Below are 18,680 nucleotides of genomic sequence, written 5' to 3'. Positions count from 1 at the left end.
CATCAGTTTTGGATCACAGCTCGGACAGGACAGAACACAGTGGGAACAGATGCAAACTCTTACATCCTGTGCTTAGTCCAGGAGCTGTATGCATCCTGGTTTTTCACGTTTACAGCTTTGCTACAAATGTAGAAGAGCAAGGTAATTTTCCTGTTTTGCAACAGTATCATTATATTGCCATAACCAAACAGTACTGAACGAACAAGTAAAGTTCTCGCCTTCAGAGAGTTTACTCGAAAGCCATTGAAATAGACAGATCTATGACATAAGTGTGCAGCTATGTAGCACTATACGCCAGACGCCTACTGCCAGAAGGAAAAGGGGCCCACTTTGAGTCCAAGCTCCATCACAAGAAAAGCCTCTGTGCGCTACCAAGACCACGCCTATTGTGTGGCTCAGGCTAGAGATTAACAAACAGAGGAGGTACAGAAATATCACAGATCATTTAGCTCTGTGAGCCTCACTGCGATACGGCTCCAGTGATGGATGCAACAAGAACCTGGTGAGACTCTCAGGTTTCACCTGTCCTGTATCTCATTTGAATGTGGTGAGAATGGGATCTATACTAAAGCTCTATGTGCCTCCTATCTCCAACTGTGACACAGCTTCTCTGACCTTTCAGGGCTTCACTTCTCCAGACACAGTTGTGTAAGAGCTACAAGGTAAAATGCAACTTTGTGCTTTGAAGCCAACCACCTCCTGGACCTGAACAGCAGCTCAGGGGGCAAAGCTTTCAGTGCTCCAGGGAATTGCAGGTTTGTACATGTCCACGCTGGGCAGTCCTGTGTGCACAGGGCCTGAGCACAGGTACTTCTTTATTGCTCTCCTCTCCTCCAGAGGAGATGACAAAGCTGCAGCACCAGCCAGAATTTTTTAAATGCTCATTTGCTAAAGTGCTTCATAAACACAGAAGCACAAAATAAGCTTAAAATTACAGGTCAAGTCAAATTCTTGCTTGTATTTATATATATATATATATATATATATATATATATATTTTTTAATGGCAAAACGACGTTAATGTAGTTTTAGTCTTATGAAATCTTTACTAAAGTCGTAAGCTTATATATATATATATATATATATATATAAATTCTACACTTATCCCATATCTATCTACTAATTACAAAATTTAAAAGCAAGAGGAAGTTTTGAGGTCTTGTTTCTAAACATGGGCTCAGGTGGATCACAACACACCAGCTCAGATCGCAGTGCTTTGAGACGAGGCTGTCACCACGTTACTGCTGTGAAAGCAGGCAGGGCTGTGGACACAGCGCGGGGCACTCGCGCTAATTTATCATCCATCCTAAGTATTTTATTGCAGCCAATATCCGAAGCGCAAACTTCCCAGCACAGAGGGGAAGCGGAACTGACCCCTGCGCCACCAGCACGGCTGCCGAGCTGCACATCCTAGCTGCTTCTCCGAGCTCCCGGGGCCTCGCAGCTCACACCTGCTTCACCTTGCCAGCAAAAACGGGCATCCCGGCTCTCTGTCACGGTGAAGCAGCTCATTTCTGACCCGCGGGTACGAGCCAACGGAGCCGGCAGCGCCAACAGCCGCACGCTGACAGCACGCTAGCTGACAGCTTTCTCTCCCAAACGGGGTCAGCGGGGGACAGAAAGAGGATCTGACACACTTTTGCTTCCCGACGTGAGAGCCGCAGGGCGCTGCGGGGCACAGCGAGGGGGCAGCGCCCGGACCGAGCCTCTCTCGCCGGAGGGCGGCGCGGAGCCGCGCCTCGGCCCGGCCGGAGCTGCGCGGACGGCCGGGCGAGCGGTGAGGCGATAAGCCCCGGCAGGAAGGGCGCGGCGGCGCGGTCTCACCTGCGTTGTAGAAGCGATCCAGCACAGCCGTCTCGCCGAAGTCCAGCTTGCCGAAGTGCAGCGTTTCCAGCGAGGCTCCCACCACCTCGCACGCCTCCCGCAGGCTCTGCAAGGCGCCGCTCTCCGCCGCCAGCAGCGGCCCCTGGCTCGCCTCGTTGATCACGTAGGTGACGGCCGTCCGCCGCCCGGCGCCCTTGGTCCGCGCGGCGATGCCCGCGCCGGCGGCGGGGCAAGCGACGGCCGCGTCCTCGCCCCACGGCGGGGTCACCTCGGGCTGGAAGCCGCGGCCGCCGTCGGCTCCTTGCGCCCGCCGGCCGAGCCCCTCCTCGCCGCCGCCCGGAGGGCCGGGCACCGCGAAGCTGATGGTCCCCTCGCCGCCGTCGTTCATCCCTGCGGAGCCGCCACCGCGGCGCGTCCCAGGCTCTGCTCTAGAGGCCGGGGTCAGGCGGCTGCCATGCCGCGTCCTTCCACCTCGAGCGATCCCCGCACGCTGTGGCCGAGCTGCCGGAGAGGAGCGGCGATCGGGCTGGGGCGAGGCGCTGCCCCGCGGAGCCTAACAGCGGCGGCAGGGGGCGAGGAGACGAACGCAGCCTCCCGCGGCGCCCGCCGCCCGCACCATGGCACGGCGCTCCGTGCTCCCCCGCACCTGTACGGACCACCTGGCGAGCGGCCCCCGCAGCCCGCTCCGCACCGCCGGCAGCTCGCTCTGCCTCCGGCCGCCGGCTCCGACTCCCTCTCGGGCAGGAACCACTTGTGGGACTGCTCTCAGGCGCCCCCGATTAAGACGAGCGACAGCTGCGCTGCTCTACTCGCGGCTCGGGCGGGGGCGGCCCCGCACCGCGCTCCTCCTTCCGGGCCCGCCTCCGGCCACTAATAAGGCAGCGGCGGCCGCCGGGCTGTGCGTTGGAATGGAATGGAATGGAATGTCGGGTGTGCGAGGAAGGCTCCGCTGGGACCCCCGAGAGCGGGCGGGGACTGCTGCCCGTGGCGGATGCGCTGCACGTCTGGTTCTTGGGCCGCAGCGGGGATGGAGCAAAGACTGGCGGAACCCCGTGTTGTTCTGTTTAATGGTATCGGAAAAGCCTCAACAGGCTGGAAAGCTGGGCTCGGGTGAATCTAATGAGGTTCAACGCAGCAAAGTGCAAGGTTTTGCACTTGGGCCGGAAGAACCCCAGGCACCTGTACAGGCTGGGAGTAGTGGTCCTTGAGAGCAGCTCGGCAGAGAAGGACCTGGGGGTCCTGATGGATGAAAGACTCAACATGAGCCAGCAGTGCGCTCTAGCAGCACAGAAAGCAAATGGGATCCAGGGCTCCATCAGGAGAGGGGTGGTCAGCAGGAATAGGGAGGTGATTGTCCCTCTCTACTCTGCTCTTGTGAGGCCCCATCTGGAGTACTGTGTCTAAGTGTGGAGCCCTCAGTACAAAAAAGACATGGAGATTTTGGAAAGGGTCCAGAGGAGGGCCACAAAGATGATCAGGGGGCTGGAGCACCTCCCCTACGAGGACAGGCTGAGGGAGTTGGGTTTGTTCAGCCTGGAGAAGAGAAGGTTGCAGGGTGACCTCATTGCAGCCTTTCAGTACCTGAAGGGAACTTACTCCCAGGAGGGGAGTAAACTCTTCGAAAGGGCTGACAATAGCAGGACTAGGGGAAATGGTTTTAAGTTAAAAGAGGGAAGATTTAGGTTGGATGTTAGGGGGAAGTTCTTTACTAGGAGAGTGGTTAGGTACTGGAACAGGCTGCCCAGGAAGGTTGTGGATGCCCCGTCCTTGGAGGTGTTCAAGACCAGGTTGGACGGGGCCCTGGGCAACCTGATCTAGTAAATGTGTATGTTTGGTGGCCCTGCCAGGCAGGGGGGTTGGAACTACATGATCCTTGAGGTCCCTTCCAACCCAGGTCATTCTGTGATTCTGTGAGAAGCCGAGCAGCTCTGTCTCCTGGCGTGCTGTGGGCAGCGCTCTTAGTCGGGGGTGTCGGTTCGTCGGCAGCCGCTGGGATGGAACGGGTCCTGACTTGCCTGAGATTTTAAAGCGTCCTTTCACCAGCAGATGAGTTTTGATCCAGACGAACCTGTTTTTGCATAAAACAAAGGGGTGGGCAATGACCTCGTGTCCCTGCCAGCTGAGGGGGTTTTTGCTGTTTAGCTCGGGGCTGTTTTTGTTGCTTCTTGCTCAAGGACACGGTGACTGGCACTGGGGCCTAGCAACAAGTGAGATGCTTGTGAGTGCTCTGCTGTCTGGAGTACTGTGTCCAGGTTTGGGGCCCTCAGCACAAGGAAGATGTGGAGCTGTCAGAGCAGGTCCAGAGGAGGGCCTTGAAAATGACCAGAGGGCTGGTGCCCCACTCCTATGAAGTGCTGGCTGAGGGAGCCAGGCTTGTTCAGCACGGAGAAGAGAAGGCTCCCAGGAAACCTCATTGGAGTTCTCCAGTACTTGATGGGAGCTTATAAGCAGGAGGGGGACTGAATTTTTATACAGTCTGATTGTGATAGGTCAAGGGGGGATGGCTCTACGCTAAAAGGGGAGATTTGGGTTAGATGTTAGGAAGTAATTCTTCACTTGGTGGATGGTGAGGCACTGGAACAAGTTACCCAGAGAAGCTGTGTATGCCCCATCCCTGGGGGCATTTAAGACCAGGTTGGATGGGGCCCTGAGCAGCCTGGTCCAGTGGATGGTGCTAACCTTACCCATGGCAGGAAGGGTGGAACTTGACCATCTTTAAGATCCCTTCTAAGTTAAGCTATTCTATGACCTTAGAGACAGGGACTCCGCCACTTCCCTGAACAGCCTGTTCCAATGTTGTCTCTGTGAAGGAATTTTTCCCCAGCATCCGTTCTAACATCCATTCTAACCATCCCCTGGTGCAACTTGAGATGGTTTCCTCATGTTCTATTACTTTTCACCTGTGAAAAAAGACCGACACTTTCCACTCTGCAACATGGAGCAACGTAGCACTGCGCATTATTAATGTTTGTGTCCTACCAATAGGTCCATCTGCTTTGTGCATTATAGTGGATCTTGTTGGGATAAAATCAACTTCCTGGCATGGATCCTGTTCCTGTATCGTTTATTTCCATTACTTCTGTAAGACAAGGATAAATTCTGGAATAGTTAGGAGAAATTAGTCACCTTTGGGAGCTCTGTTTGCGTCGATAGGTTCCCATTTTCAGTGAGATATGCCTGGCATTTGCTTCTGCTGATAAGGAATGGGTAAATGGGGTGGGAAGATGACGAGCAAACGAAAGACTAATTTAAAGGGGGAAGTTAATATTTGCTAATCTGCAATATACAGTAGGTTATTGTTTCTTGCTCTGGTCAGAACGACAATGAATGTTTTCCTAAATAAAGTAGTTTTCCACAAAATGCAGAATCGGTGTTAATCCATTCAGCACTGCTCTTACATCACCTTACAGGAAGCAAGAACAATGTGCCTCTGTTGTTCTCTAGAACAGCCCATGTTTGTCAAGCACAGAAGGAAGTCCCAGACTGAAAGGAGACGGAAGCAGCATGCTATTCTACTTAGTGCTGTGACTCGTGAGGCCTGTGTCATTATTAGTGCCATGTCCATTCCAAACACAAGACAGATCTTCTGTAGATTTGGCTGGATGTGATGTTGAGCCCTAAAAAGAAACGAAAAAACAAGTAATAAAAAAGGAAAAATAACCTGGAATAACCCACACAAATCTTCCGCATACCTTGTTCACTTGTTTCTCAAGCACTGTCGAATTCACATCTCTAGTACCAGATGGTTTACACCCGATTACAGTTCAGTATCACCCTGTTCCTGTTGTGCTTTTTCTAATGACAAAAACTTGCAGCAAGCAGCGTTAGCTGCAAATCTGTTGGAATAATTCCATCTCTTCCTTGTAGGTTTTCAAAGCAATACATCACTGTCCTTTTGCTTTAACCATAATTAGAATTCTAACAGCCAGGAATTTTTCATTCTTATTAGTTGAAAATGCAATTTGTGTTGGGTGACAAACACTGTGTGGCAGATGCTAAAGACTTGATTAAACCACTCAAAATGAGATCGAGACCAAAACAGGTAGTTTCATTTTAAGCATTCTGATTTAGAGATATGAAATTTGAAGCATTTATGTTAAAATTATAACTTTTTTTTTAATGTATTACAGCCATGAGTGTCCAGTAGAGGGAGAAAAGTGACTCAGTGATGCATTTTCAATTTTCTTGGTTGTATTGGAGATTGATGGAATGGACTAAAATATATTCCTATGGGAGTCTGTGAGAGTAAAGTTCAGTATGTTTCAATTATGGGTGTAAAGAAAACCATCCACGAACTTAAAGAACCTTGCAGACATAAAGATCCAAATGAGATCTCAGAAGTACACGTACTGTTCCTTTTCCCGTGAGCGCTAGAAGGTAACTTGCACAAAAATAGAAATGGTTAAACTGAAATAAACAACAGCTTATTTCAAAAATTAAACTGGGTAGGCAGCTGTAGACAATCAGACGTAGCCTATATGTTCAGTACTAAAAAGGCAAGAAGGCAGTGTTTTGTTATGGGAGGGTCGACTGCCAATCTTTAAAAGAAAGTAAGTCTATGATTGAGATAAGCATTTAATGCACCAAGTAAGCACTGGGGGCAGGTAAATAGTCTGGTGTTCGATCTGATCATGTAACAGTAATAGCATGGGCTATTACTATATTACCATAATTCACTTACTGAATCATAACACAGTGCACAGAAATGGCAATCAGCAGAACATACAACTCTCACACTTCTTTCTGAATCTTATATTTCTTCCTCTGCTACAGTGTGTTGTTTTTTTTCCTCCTCTCACTTCTTCTGTCCTTTTTAACTTCCAGAAATGTCTCAGCTTTCCCATCTGACCCCATGAGCTTTTTCCCTTTGCATTCATTCCTGCAGCTTCCTTGGTTACTTCCAGTTGTTTATTTTCACTCTTGCCGGCTTTCCAGTCTTGGGATACTAAATGCTTTCCTTAAAGCTTCGACTCACGCAGCCTAATGACTGTATGGAAATTTCAGCTGGGAAAACCTCTTCATTCCTTTCAGTCAGTAAACATTCACTGTCAAAGAGTAAAATATTGATGGCATTAAGCCTAATGCATGACTCAATAACTAGAAAAGAGCTTACTGCATTCCCCAGCGTTTTAAGCTGTTTATCCTTGAGCCTAAAGGAACAGCTCACAGTCTACTTTCTGTGGTAGAAAGGCTCATTTTGCAATGTTTTATTATTGTTATTATTATTATTATTATTAATGTCTGCAGTATTCTCTTGCTGATAACAGACTCTTTAAGGATTTGTGTATGTAGAAGTGCTTGCCACCAGTTCAGCTCATGCCTAAACTGGCTGTCAGACAAGCAAGCTGAGGGAATGACGTGCATGTGTCTATGGCAGAACAGAGATCAGTGCTCTGAAAAGGAGGAGAACTGGATGCAGGGATCCAGTCAGCATCTTGACCGCATGTTCCAATGCCAATAAGGTGCGTAGGGTGATGAGCTGAGCTCGAAGAAGTGACTGCAGTATAAACAGAGCCTATACTTTGCATACTGAGAGGGTAGGGAATCAATTCATTGAAATGATGCTTTGTGAGCAAAATCCTCGCAGTGGAGGGCTGTTGGTGGAGCACGGCTGCCATCTAACGGGGCGTTGTGGCTACACGGGCTTTGTGCTAGACAGGGGGGTTGGAATTACATGATCCTTGAGGTCCCTTCCAACCCGGGTCATTCTGTGATTCTGTGATTCTGTGTTGGGAGGAGCCGGCCGGTAGCACAGCTGGTTTCTATGCTGCTATGAAACGCTGCTGTTACCGGCTGTCCTTTGTCCCTCTGGGATTTACTCACCTGCCCTGGACCCTAGGCGGAAATACTCGTGTTTCCCTACTCTCTCTGCTCGTAAAATAGCTTTTCAGAATCACAGAATTATCAATGTTGGAAAAGACCTAGAAGATCATCTAGTCCAACCATTCCCAATACTTCCCAGCTAAATCATATTCATCAACACAACATCCAGACGTTTCTTGAACACTCCCATGGTCAGTGACTCCACCACCTCCCTGGGCAGTGCATTCCAACGCCTGACTACCCTTTGCGAGAAGTAATACTTCCTAATGTCCAGCCTGAATCTCCCCTGGCACAGCTTTTTATTTATTTATTTATTTATTTATTTATTTATTTATTTCTCTAGTTGTTACCGTATCTTCCTTTCAATCTCGATACACAAATACTTCTGTTAGGAAGTGAAACAAAACGGCTATTTCTAAAGGCCATCGAAGCGTGAATGCACAAGCTTGTCTGTGGGGAAAAAAACGGTGTGGGGAACTAGACCCTCCCTCAGAACTTTCTCATAGCGTTCTGTCTGCTCCTTGGCCATCAGTGTCTACAAACACCCTATTAACACGTCCTCAAAACAAAGCATTCTCCTGCCCCACGGTCAAGCAGGACCTCTGCCGGTGAAGCCCGAAACTAATGTGCCCGCTATGCTGCCAGCGCCAAAGATGGCGGCACCGCCTCAGCGTGGCGGGCGGGACTCTTCCGACGCAGCTCAGCGGTGCCGCCTCCCAAGCTCGGGCCGGGCCGGGCCGGGGCCATGGGCACGGCGGGCGGCGGCGTGCTGAGGCTGCCGGGGCTGCACGGCTACGCGGCCGAGTTCTCGCCATACTGGCCGGGCCGTGTGGCCTGCGCCGCTGCGCAGTACTACGGCATCGCAGGTGATGTACTTGAGGCAAACGGGCCGACTGATGGTATTTTCTCCCTGTGACATAGTGTAGCGCTGCCCTTGTGCTGGGTGCTCGGCCGGCCCGGTGGGGGTGCAGAACAGGCTGCCTCGGGGTTGGAGGAATTTGCATTTCCTCTCTATTTTCACAGAGTGGAAATAAATACAAACAAAAGTTACATCTGCTGTGTTACTGAAGAGGTAGAAAGCTGGTTCTGGTATACCTATAACACAGGGCCAATGCTTGTGTGTGGGGGTGCACTTAGGGCTGACAATAGCAGGACACGGGGAAATGGTTTTAAGTTGAAAGAGGGAAGATTTAGGTTGGATGTTAGGGGGAAGTTCTTCACTAGGAGAGTGGTTAGGCCCTGGAACAGGCTGCCCAGGGAGGTTGTGGATGCCCCGTCCTTGGAGGTGTTCAAGGCCAGGTTGGACGGGGCCCTGGGCAACCTGATCTAGTAAAGGTGTATGTTTGGTGGCCCTGCCAGGCAGGGGGGTTGGAACTACATGATCCTTGAGGTCCCTTCCAACCCGGGTCATTCTGTGATTCTGTGACTTCTGTGCAGGAGGTGCTGCTTTTCCAGCCTCAGCCACAGGTGTACTGGGGGAGGAGAACTTGATGTAAATGAATTACTGTTTTGGAGAGCAGAAGTACAACAGGCTGTTGCACAACTAACTGTGTGGCCTCTTAAAGAAGTTTAGCTGCCTTACGCTCACAGGAGCTATCACAGATCTTGCAGGGCCTTTGGTGTGAGCAAGGAGTTGTGATGTTTGGTTATACTGTGCTGTTTTAGGTTGTGGAACTCTGGCAGTGCTGGAACAAAATGAAACTGGGATTGTCCTGCTCAGGAGGTAATGCTGTAAATATTCTCTGTTGTGAAAATAAGGTGTAAACCTGTATTGTTGTTTGTAGAAAACCCACCCCGAACATCTTGGTGTATTGTTATCAATGTAAACTGTTGTATCTGTACTATATTGTCTGCTGTACACATATATTTTTATCGAGGTGCAAATGATTGGCTTACATTCCACATCTCATTACAAAAAGTAATTCAGATGACACCTTTTCCATAGTGTAAGCCATTTAATGGAAAACTGGCAGTGTAAATTAAAAGCTCTGATCCAGCTTGAAATTGGAAGTTTGGTTGTTTGTTATTGCAGGTGTCACCTCTGTTTATCCCCTCAAGGTTGGCTTAGATCGAAAATAGAGCAGGAAGCTGGGATGAGTCAAGGAAGGCCTTTCTTGGAGATGGAATGCTCCAAGAGAGGAGTTTGGTCCATGTTCTGGGTGGGAGAAGGGGAGGGGTTAGTGCTTAGCCTCTATTCACCTAATTATTCAAACAACAGTTGTTTAGATTAAGAAGGGAAATGAGATATAAGTGTTAAGCAAGAAATTAGAAAAATCTGATAAGCTGTTTTTAATTCATAATTATCCACCTGACTCTCTGAAACTGTTAAACACGCTCTTCATTCTACAAAGTGTTCTGTTCATTTCTGTGTTTCTAGAGACTCCACTTATTCTGTGGTGGAAAGTCCTGTGCTTTCCTGAGCACCGAGCTATGCCATTTTCCCCATAGAAGCTTTCTGTGTGTGTGCCTTTCTCTTCATAATTACTGCAGTGTGCTATGAAGCTTAATCTGAGCTGAGTTAAACCTTCAGTGAGAGGGGGGTAAATAGGTCGTATTTACTATGAGATAACAGCGTGGTTATTGATAGGTGTTGCAGAGCAACCAGCACACGGTACTTGATCCTGGAGGATGAATTGGTGGTGTGCTGAAAGCCCTTTTTAGGAGTTACAGAGATCTTTAATATTTTCATGACTGCTCTTCTCTTGGTTTTTCATTGTCACTCAGATTCTTAATGGTGTTGTGGATTGGATAGAGACCTCCCAACACAGTTTCATTTCTTTGTTTACCACAGTTATTGTGGACTGCAGGCTCTGACCACTGTAGCAGCAGCATCCTGGAGAGAGATGGTAGGTTAGTCTGAGATGTGTAGCACCTCTCATCTCTGACTTCTCAGCAGTTTAGAACTGAAGTCAGATTCCATTCTCTGTCTCCTTGTGTAAGGTCCTTGGCTCACTTACACTTTAATTGACCTAATCTGACCTTAGTCAACCTATTCTTGTAGAAGTTAACATTGTATCCAGTAAGTTGCCTATAAGGAGATTCACTGGGAACTGAAATGGGTAAATAAGCTGTTCAGAATGGTAAGCAGGTTGATTATAAAAAGCTACTGTTTTGCACACAGCTAGTCCGGATTTGTGTTATGCTTTCCCATGGACTAATATCTTCATTGTTTCTGTTCAGCTTTGACTGGAATGACGGCCTGTTTGATGTGACGTGGAGTGAGAATAATGAGCATGTGTTGATCACTTCTAGCGGGGATGGATCTCTGCAGATCTGGGACATAGCGAAGCCCAAAGGTCCACTGCAAGTCTATAAGGAGCACACTCAGGAGGTAAATCCAGGAAACTGCAGGAATTTGCTGGACCGTCTAATACTTGAATTACTAAAGGGGATATTTGAGCACTCAAAATCAAAAGTGTTTTCTGTCGTCTATTTTTTTTTAACTTTGTTTGGGCCAATGATTTGAATTTATAGCTTCATGTTATTTTCAGTATAAAGTTAATTAATATATTATACATATTCATTTTCACATTCACACTCATGTCGTAGGTAACTCTTAGTCTGATAAATGTAATAAATTCAGAAATAGAGTCTGTGGTTCCTTCTAAACTAAGTAACCATTGAGTTGTATGAAAGTCATTCTGTAGCCTTAGAGGACATTGTTGGATAGGCCAAAGTCAGGCAGCTGATGCATATAGCTGAGTTATCCTTGAGGGTACAGAATGATAGAAATGATATCAATTCTGAGGACTTCTGCATCTGCTTGTCCTTTTCCATTCTGGCATCTGTGAGTTCTTGCTCAGAACAACAATGGTCAGATATTGGGACAGCATGTATTTATTTATTTATTTTATGCCTTGGTTTGATACAACTGATTTCAATTTGCTTAATGCTTCAGTTTCTTTTACCATATGTTATTGGCAGTGAAAAAGCTACACTCATGCTCATGTTCATACATCTGCACATTTTAAGGGACTTTTATGCCTCACTACTTATCATCCTCCAAGTGATTTTTTATTATTATTATTATTTTTTTACCCTGTTTTTCCTCATGCTTTTCTTCTAACTTTATACTCTTAGAAGTCTTAGGACTTCAGATGTGATCAGTTTTAGCTTGGATTAGTAACACTTTATCTTAGTGAAATAAATGTGAATGAAATAAGTTAGTGTGTATGTAGTCAACAATTAACTGTGGGTATTCAGTTTTGTATTCATCCATTCTTTTCAGATACTAAACACGAAACTATATCGGTCTTCCTTATGTTTTTTTCTTTGTAATTTTGCCACTTTGGCTTAATACATATACTGTGTAAATAAGGAATTTTGAGATATGTGTGGTTGTAATCAGGATTATATGTCAGTGTTCAAAGACTGATAGAAAGATGTAGGCAAGGCATAATACCAAATTATCTTTTGTCTCCATCTCTTTGGAATTCTGTCCATAGGATTATTTTGGTTCCGCTACACCATCTGTTGTTTGTGAAGTGAGAATTTCTGTGTCCAAGTCCTGGTTTAGCAGGGAGCATGGGGGGGTGGATGCATTCAACTGTGAGTTGGAAAGACAGTGTAGGACGCATGGGCTAAGTGTTTACTTTGAGATATCAGGGTTCTGTATTGATTCTTTGTAAGTGTACGTTAAGAGGATAGATCTCAGTGGGAATATAACTAATAAGCTGTGGTAAACACTGAGAGACAGTGCTCTTTAAAGTCACTGATCACTTCTTAATCTGTAATGCATCTGATGTTTGTACTGGTGGTTTTGTCACTGATTTTTGTAGTATTTCCAATGATGGGGACCAGTTTCTTGTTTTCTAAATGAGATTGTTCTCCCCCTCAAAAATAACATAATTTAAAAGCACATCTTTCTTATTTAAGGGCAGTGAGTTTTATTCCAGCACCAACCAACTGCTGAATCTTGGGAATAAAATTGTCTGATTTACTTTGGTTTTGATGAGGTGTCACTGGAATGTGAGACAGTACTTAAATGCAAAGACTCACTTTACAGGACATATTTACTTAATTTTGAGCTACGTTTTGGTTTCACTTCTTTCCTTCATCTTGTTTTCATCTTACCTGGGACATTTCTTATTACAGTGTTCAAACATAAATTCATTAATGTTCTATGATTGAAGATGAGCAGTTAAAGTTTGTGCTGTGTTATGAGCTCTTCTCAGTTGCTCAGTGCAGTTTATTTTGAAAGTTCTGTAAATTTATGTTGGATGATAGCATGAAATGTAAGAAGTATAAAAGTGGTCCTTGTTTGGTTCTCTGGCACTTTCTTCTTCTCATTCTCTTCCTATTACATGGACCTGTTGCATGCCAAATGAAAACAGCTCTTGCTTTTTCTACGCCTGTTGTCTGTTTGGCTTGTAATCCTTGCCTGGAGGAGAGTTTGTCCGGGTATCATTATTAGTTGTGCAGCCACAGCTGTGTCTGCCGTATGTGTTCAGGTCACTGTCATAACATGTCTTCAACTGATCTGCATGCTGATGCCCTTTAGCTGAGCTGACACAGGTACATATTTCTCAGGTATGCTTTTCTTTCTTGGAGATTCTGGCTGTGTATATGGCAGCACAACATTTGGAGTGAGCAGAATTCCTAGGGCTATTGCATGAATGACGCATACTGTGTAGCACCGTAAAATGACAGTAGGAGTTACATGCAATACCATCGTCCGGATTCATGGGGAAGGAGAGAAAGCTGTGTTAGCAAGGAGCCCAGGAGCCATGTGGGAGAACTGTGATGTCCTCTGTTCTTAAAACATGAGCGTGACTTGTTTGCTTGTGTTATTGTTATTTTAATAGGAGAAGACAGGCTGAAAAAGGAACTGTGATACTGGTAGTAAGCTTACAAAGGTAGAATAGCCAAGAGGAGAAAGGCACAGTTCGGAAGAACAAACAGAAGAATTACTGTTCAGTTTATTATTTGGCTTTTGTCAAATAGTGTGTGGTTATCTTGTACATTTAGGTTATAACCTCCTCACACAAGGGAGCTTGCACGAAGTGGTGCCAGAGCAATAAGCCTTTCATATATGGAAACAGAATATTGTGCAGTAAAGAGGGAAGATTGCAGGTGATGGGTTCTTTTTTATGGACAATGATTGCCTTCAACTTTTGGGAAATATGCAAATAGATTAATGCCAGTCAATTTAAGCCGGATCCAGCAGAATCTGAAATAGCTTGGAGGAAGGCAAGTGCCCAGAAGTAGCTGAATGATACCTTGATTTCCTTTTTCATAATGTAAATATTGGAATAAAATTGGATCTGGGATCAGTTTAAATTATGTTGGTTTTTTTTTTTCTTCTTCTTTCCTATCTCCATCTGGAAACATCTACTCTTTGTTTTTGGATACCTTTCTGAGTCTGTGTGTGCCTTTAATGCCAAACGGAGAGATTAAATTTAATTTTTGCTCAGGTAAATGGTACTATTGGCAGCTCTGTGAAGTTTGACCAGCATGGCTTTTTAGCTGATTGTGATATAATCTACAAATCCAAGCGTAATTAATGGAACTAGAATTAACGTATTTATGTATAATGTAATTAACGGTTAACTAGAATCTCAGCCTTACAATGCTTTTTCTAAACTGTGCTATTGTTTTGTTTATAGGCATATAGTGTTGACTGGAGCCAAACCAGAGGAGAGCAGCTAGTGGTGTCTGGTTCGTGGGATCAAACAGCCAAGCTGGTATGTTGGTTTTTGTTGAAGGTACAAATGCAATTTGTTTTGAGGGTGATAGTTCTTCATGTTAAGGAACAGCATTGATTTACTTTTCCTCTATTTTAAATGGAAGCTGCTGTAACTGAGATGTTCTTATATCTTTCTTTTGGTACTGGGTGAAGTGTATTAGTGCTTTTCATGATAGATGGTAAAATCAGGAGTTGGACTTGATGATCCTTAGGGATCCCTTCCAACTTGGGATATTCCATGAGAAAAAGTGCTTAGTCCCTTTAATACACATAAAACTTCCATATTCATTAAATCTTTTCTGTCTCATTGCGTGTGCACCTCAACAATTTTCCTTTTACTTTGTTCAGTGGGATCCAGCAGTGGGGAAGTCTTTACGTACTTTTAAAGGCCACGAAGGGGTCATTTACAGCACTATATGGTCTCCGCACATCCCTGGTTGTTTTGCATCTGCTTCAGGTAAACATGATGGTAAAGCGGTTCTCTCAACAACTGGAATGCCTGTATTCATTCAGCAGTTTCTCCAGCAGATGGTAGTGTGTGTCATAGATAAAAATGGAAGAAGATAAATGTACCGCTGCAGCTGGATTTGTAGGTTCTATTACCATCTTTAAATTGTTCTCTTGGCTGTTTAAACACAGATCAGCAGTTTTCTAGCAGTTACTTTGGTGACTTGTGACATTTTTTTTCCTACTTTATGTAGCTGTAATCCATTCATCCAACTTCTGCTGTTGATCGCTAAAATATTTTATAAGCTTTAGTTCTGGCTTACACTTCTGATCAAATTGTCTCAAGCATCAGCAGTCTATTAGACCTGTGAAAAATGCAGTCAATTACCATTACTGCTGGAGATCACTGTGTCGTGTTCTTTGGAAAGTAATCCTATATTATACTTCTCTACCTCTGCCAGCACTATGAAACTTGCTGACTAACCCAGCCATAATTGAACTGGATGTATCTGCTATCAAGGAGATGTTACAGTGGTCCAACAGCACAAAGGGGGAGTTATGGATGCAGTGATCCACAGATTTTGCTGGGAAACTGAGGCCAATAGGAGACTGCCTCAATACGAATGTCAGTATATTAGTATTACTAGTTTCAATGTCTCTAGCTTCAATCCTTTTGGATTTCTGTGGTGGTTCGAATTGACATTATTTAGGTCTCAAGAGGGTAAGCAAGTAGAAATGAGAGAGAAAATCAATACACATTGATACTGGTTTTCTCTATTCTGTGGGAAGCTGTGGAACAGAAACCTTAATTTCACCCATAACCAAACTTCTGAGCTGAAGTTGGAACTGGAGAAAAACTGCGGTCTCAACAAGGCAGCTAACTAGGCATGGTGTCTAATTTACAGTTGGTCTCTTCTTTGATATGCTGTTCATATACCAACTGGGAGGATCAACTTAAAGTGTAACGGTCTCTCCGTTGGTAAATGTGTGTAGTCTTGAAAATTACTAATGGAAAATGTGCCTGGAGGGGCACGTTTTGAACTTCCTTTCATCTCTTATTTATTTATTTAAACTACATAATACTTTAAACAGTAACCTATTTGAAGAATATTGTTGAAGGGTTCCCTCTTTGAAGGAAGCTGAGCTGCTGTAGAACTGTGTTTTTTCTCCCTCTGTTTCCCTTCACTTGTCCTACCTCATGCACCTGCTCACATGCATACGCTTTCCCAGATGTTGACCATGAAAAATGTAGGTACTCAGACCAGAAATTAAATATTCCATGTTGCAGCTTCGTCATTTTTTACTTATGTAATATCATAGTAAAATAATAGTTAAGGTAATGAGCATCTTGTTCATTGTAGTTGGAAAAAGCAGTGTTAATGGAATGTTTCAGATTTAAATAAATGTAGGTGGAGCACCTCAAAATTACCTAAAATATAGGGAAGTTCAAGTAAATTTATTTTTCCCGTTTTTCTTTTCTGAAAATAAGCAAAAGGGAGGGAGACTTAGGAACTTTTGCATGCTTCAGTCTTGCCCTTTTGCTGCCTTTATTTGAATCCACATAGATGCCAGCAGGAGTTTAATATCATCTTAACTAATCAGGTTTCCTGTTCTCAGTCTTCACAAACAAATGCACCTGCAAGACAGCAACATAACTGCTCATAATGGCCACTGTGGGCATAGACAACTTTTGTCTGAAGCTGATAAGGTTAAATCTTCATATTTGGAATATGCCTTTCCTCTCAAATGTTTGTGAGACTAGAAAAGGTGTAGGAGTGAAGAAAATGAAAAACCAATGACTGTAATATCAAACAGCTAAAAAAGAATTCAGTACTACTTGTAGTATATTTTGTTTGTTAATTCTTTGATCTGAATATATACTGGAAGAGTAACTTTATGTACAGCCAGTGAAATGCAATTCTGTTATGGACAGTAACTATGTCTGATACACCATTTAAATTAGCTTTCATTTAGCATCGAATATACTTCCAGTTAACATTTAAAGGGATGTGTGGAGCATTATCACTTTAGTGCTGTAGTCATTATGTAGGATCATTGGTACTCTTGAAAAGCTATCAAGTAATTGACTTATCTTGTATTGTTTGAAACAGGGAGATGTTAATAGTAACTGAACAATCTGTTAATTCCGTGTATGTAAATACATTCTGTTGTGCAGTCAGTAACAGTTTCTGAGCTGATAAGCAGGATGTTCAGGTGTACAGACAGTACCAGCACATAGCCCTGGTAAATGTCTGCCTCACGCTGATAAAACAGCAACGTGGAAAATGTCATTAAAGAAATGACATAAATAACTAACTTCATGGCTAAAAGGGTTTAATGAGTCATTGTGTCATTTGCCCAGAAGGTCTCTCTCTCTTTTTTTTCTAAATATCTTGGAGAGCAAATGGTTGAATAGAGCGTGCAGAGTGCCAGATACACACAGCACTAGGTTATAAGCAAACATAAGTCAGTTCTACTGAATGATCCTCTGCAATTGCAGAACTGCAGCTTTTGTTCAGTCCTGTGGTTTATAAAGAGAGTATCTGTTATAGTATCGAATGTTTTTATTGATCTTTACATTTATCAGTGGGAAGTAATTAATGACTACCATGTTACCCTCATCTGCACAACTGTAGTATTCTGCAGTGCATATTCACATTTTCATCTGCCAGTATCTTATGCTTTGGGATGGTTTAGAATGGTAGTTATGGCCTACTGACTGGCCTTTTAAAAGCTTGGTTTTCTTTCCTACTTTGGTCTTTATTGACCAGTGTGTGTCCTAGGCATTGTCAAGCTGTAGGTCCGGAAATCAACTGGCATGCAGTTGTTGGCATCCCTTTCTATGCTCAGGATCTGAATAAGTGAAAGAATGAACTGGGGAAGGTGTACTTCAACTGAATTAGTGGGAAAGGTACTGCCTTGAGTGCAGCTTCTCAAGAAAAGGGTGTTTTCTATACATCAGTTCCTGGACTGTATATGGGATTGTAGACTTTTGACTGTACGTTGCTCCTTCAGAAGCAGCACAAGGCAAAGTGAGGAGTTGATGGGAAGCGGGCTTGCAGACAAGTAACTCAGACAGTATCTTCCACCTCTACTCTGTGAGGCCACACATAGAGTTCTCTACTGGAGAGAGTTTAGCAGAGGGCTGCAAACACGGTTAGGGGCCTGGAGCATCTCCCATATGAGGAAAGGCTGAGAGACCTGGGGCTGTTCAGCCTGGAGAAGACTGAGTGTGGAATTTTATCAGTGCTTATAAATGTCTAAAGGACAAGAGTCAAGTGGGTGGGACCAGATTCTTTTAAATGGTGCCCAGTGACAAAATGAGGGGCACTGGGCACAAGCTGGAACATGAGAAGTTCCATACAAACACAAGGAAGAGCTTCCTTACTGTGAGTATTAGACAATAAGGCACTTATGGGCTGTAGTATTTTATGTTAGGATGTTATAATATAAAACACCCTTTAAATATTGAAAATAAAAACACAACAGAAGCTTTTTTTGCAGTGAACACAGTTTCATAGTTTCATAGTTTCGTGCGGGTTGGAAGGGACCTTAGAGATCATCGAGTCCAGCCCCCGGGATTCGAGCCTCTGTGTAGCAGAGCGGCACTTCTACCACTTGCGCCACAGGGGGGATTCGAACTCCGGGCCCCAGTGTTGCAAGGTGGCATTCCTACCACTGCGCCACCGGGGCACACAAGTTGTGTGCAAAACACAGTTGTTTTGCATGAGTTGGGTTAGAGTTCGGTATGTGGCAAATACTTCCATTTGCTAGAGAATAATTTAATAATACAGTAGTCTAAGTTAGGCCAGTTGGAATAAAAATTGTTTCTGTATTGCATTTATTAATCTCAGAAAACACTAAAATAAAGATTTCCACATTTATTTTCAAGCAACATACT

The 18,680-nt window shown here is 44.6% G+C and overlaps 2 protein-coding genes across 4 annotated transcripts in view; one reads left to right on the top strand and one right to left on the bottom strand.

Moving 5' to 3' along the window:
- Positions 1-2,632, bottom strand: part of MAP3K5 (mitogen-activated protein kinase kinase kinase 5) — an 86,844-nt gene extending 84,212 nt beyond the window's left edge. The window contains exon 1 of the mRNA XM_015858370.3: positions 1,825-2,632. Within this exon, the coding sequence (XP_015713856.2) occupies positions 1,825-2,212 (388 nt within the window). The 5' untranslated portion in view covers positions 2,213-2,632. The remainder of the gene's footprint in view (positions 1-1,824) is intronic.
- Positions 2,633-8,256: 5,624 nt separating this feature from the next.
- PEX7 (peroxisomal biogenesis factor 7) overlaps positions 8,257-18,680 on the top strand; it is a 30,065-nt gene continuing 19,641 nt past the window's right edge. Inside the window, exons 1-5 of one of the 3 annotated variants that reach the window (XM_015858411.3) lie at positions 8,377-8,513; positions 9,313-9,370; positions 10,828-10,978; positions 14,253-14,330; positions 14,681-14,789. In XM_015858411.3, the coding sequence (XP_015713897.2) occupies positions 8,393-8,513; positions 9,313-9,370; positions 10,828-10,978; positions 14,253-14,330; positions 14,681-14,789 (517 nt within the window). In that variant the 5' untranslated portion in view covers positions 8,377-8,392. Of the gene's footprint in view, positions 8,514-9,312; positions 9,371-10,827; positions 10,979-14,252; positions 14,331-14,680; positions 14,790-18,680 lie in introns of all 3 variants that reach the window. The other 2 variants (XM_032443643.2, XR_014944820.1) reach the window with 2 other exon arrangements.

Source organism: Coturnix japonica, chromosome 3 (genome assembly GCF_054131305.1).
Source record: "Coturnix japonica strain WE chromosome 3, WE-NBRP24, whole genome shotgun sequence".
NCBI classification, from domain to species: Eukaryota; Metazoa; Chordata; class Aves; order Galliformes; family Phasianidae; genus Coturnix; species Coturnix japonica.
The sequence above is the reverse complement of the archived record's forward strand: the minus strand, read 5'-3'. Positions and strand labels throughout refer to the sequence as shown.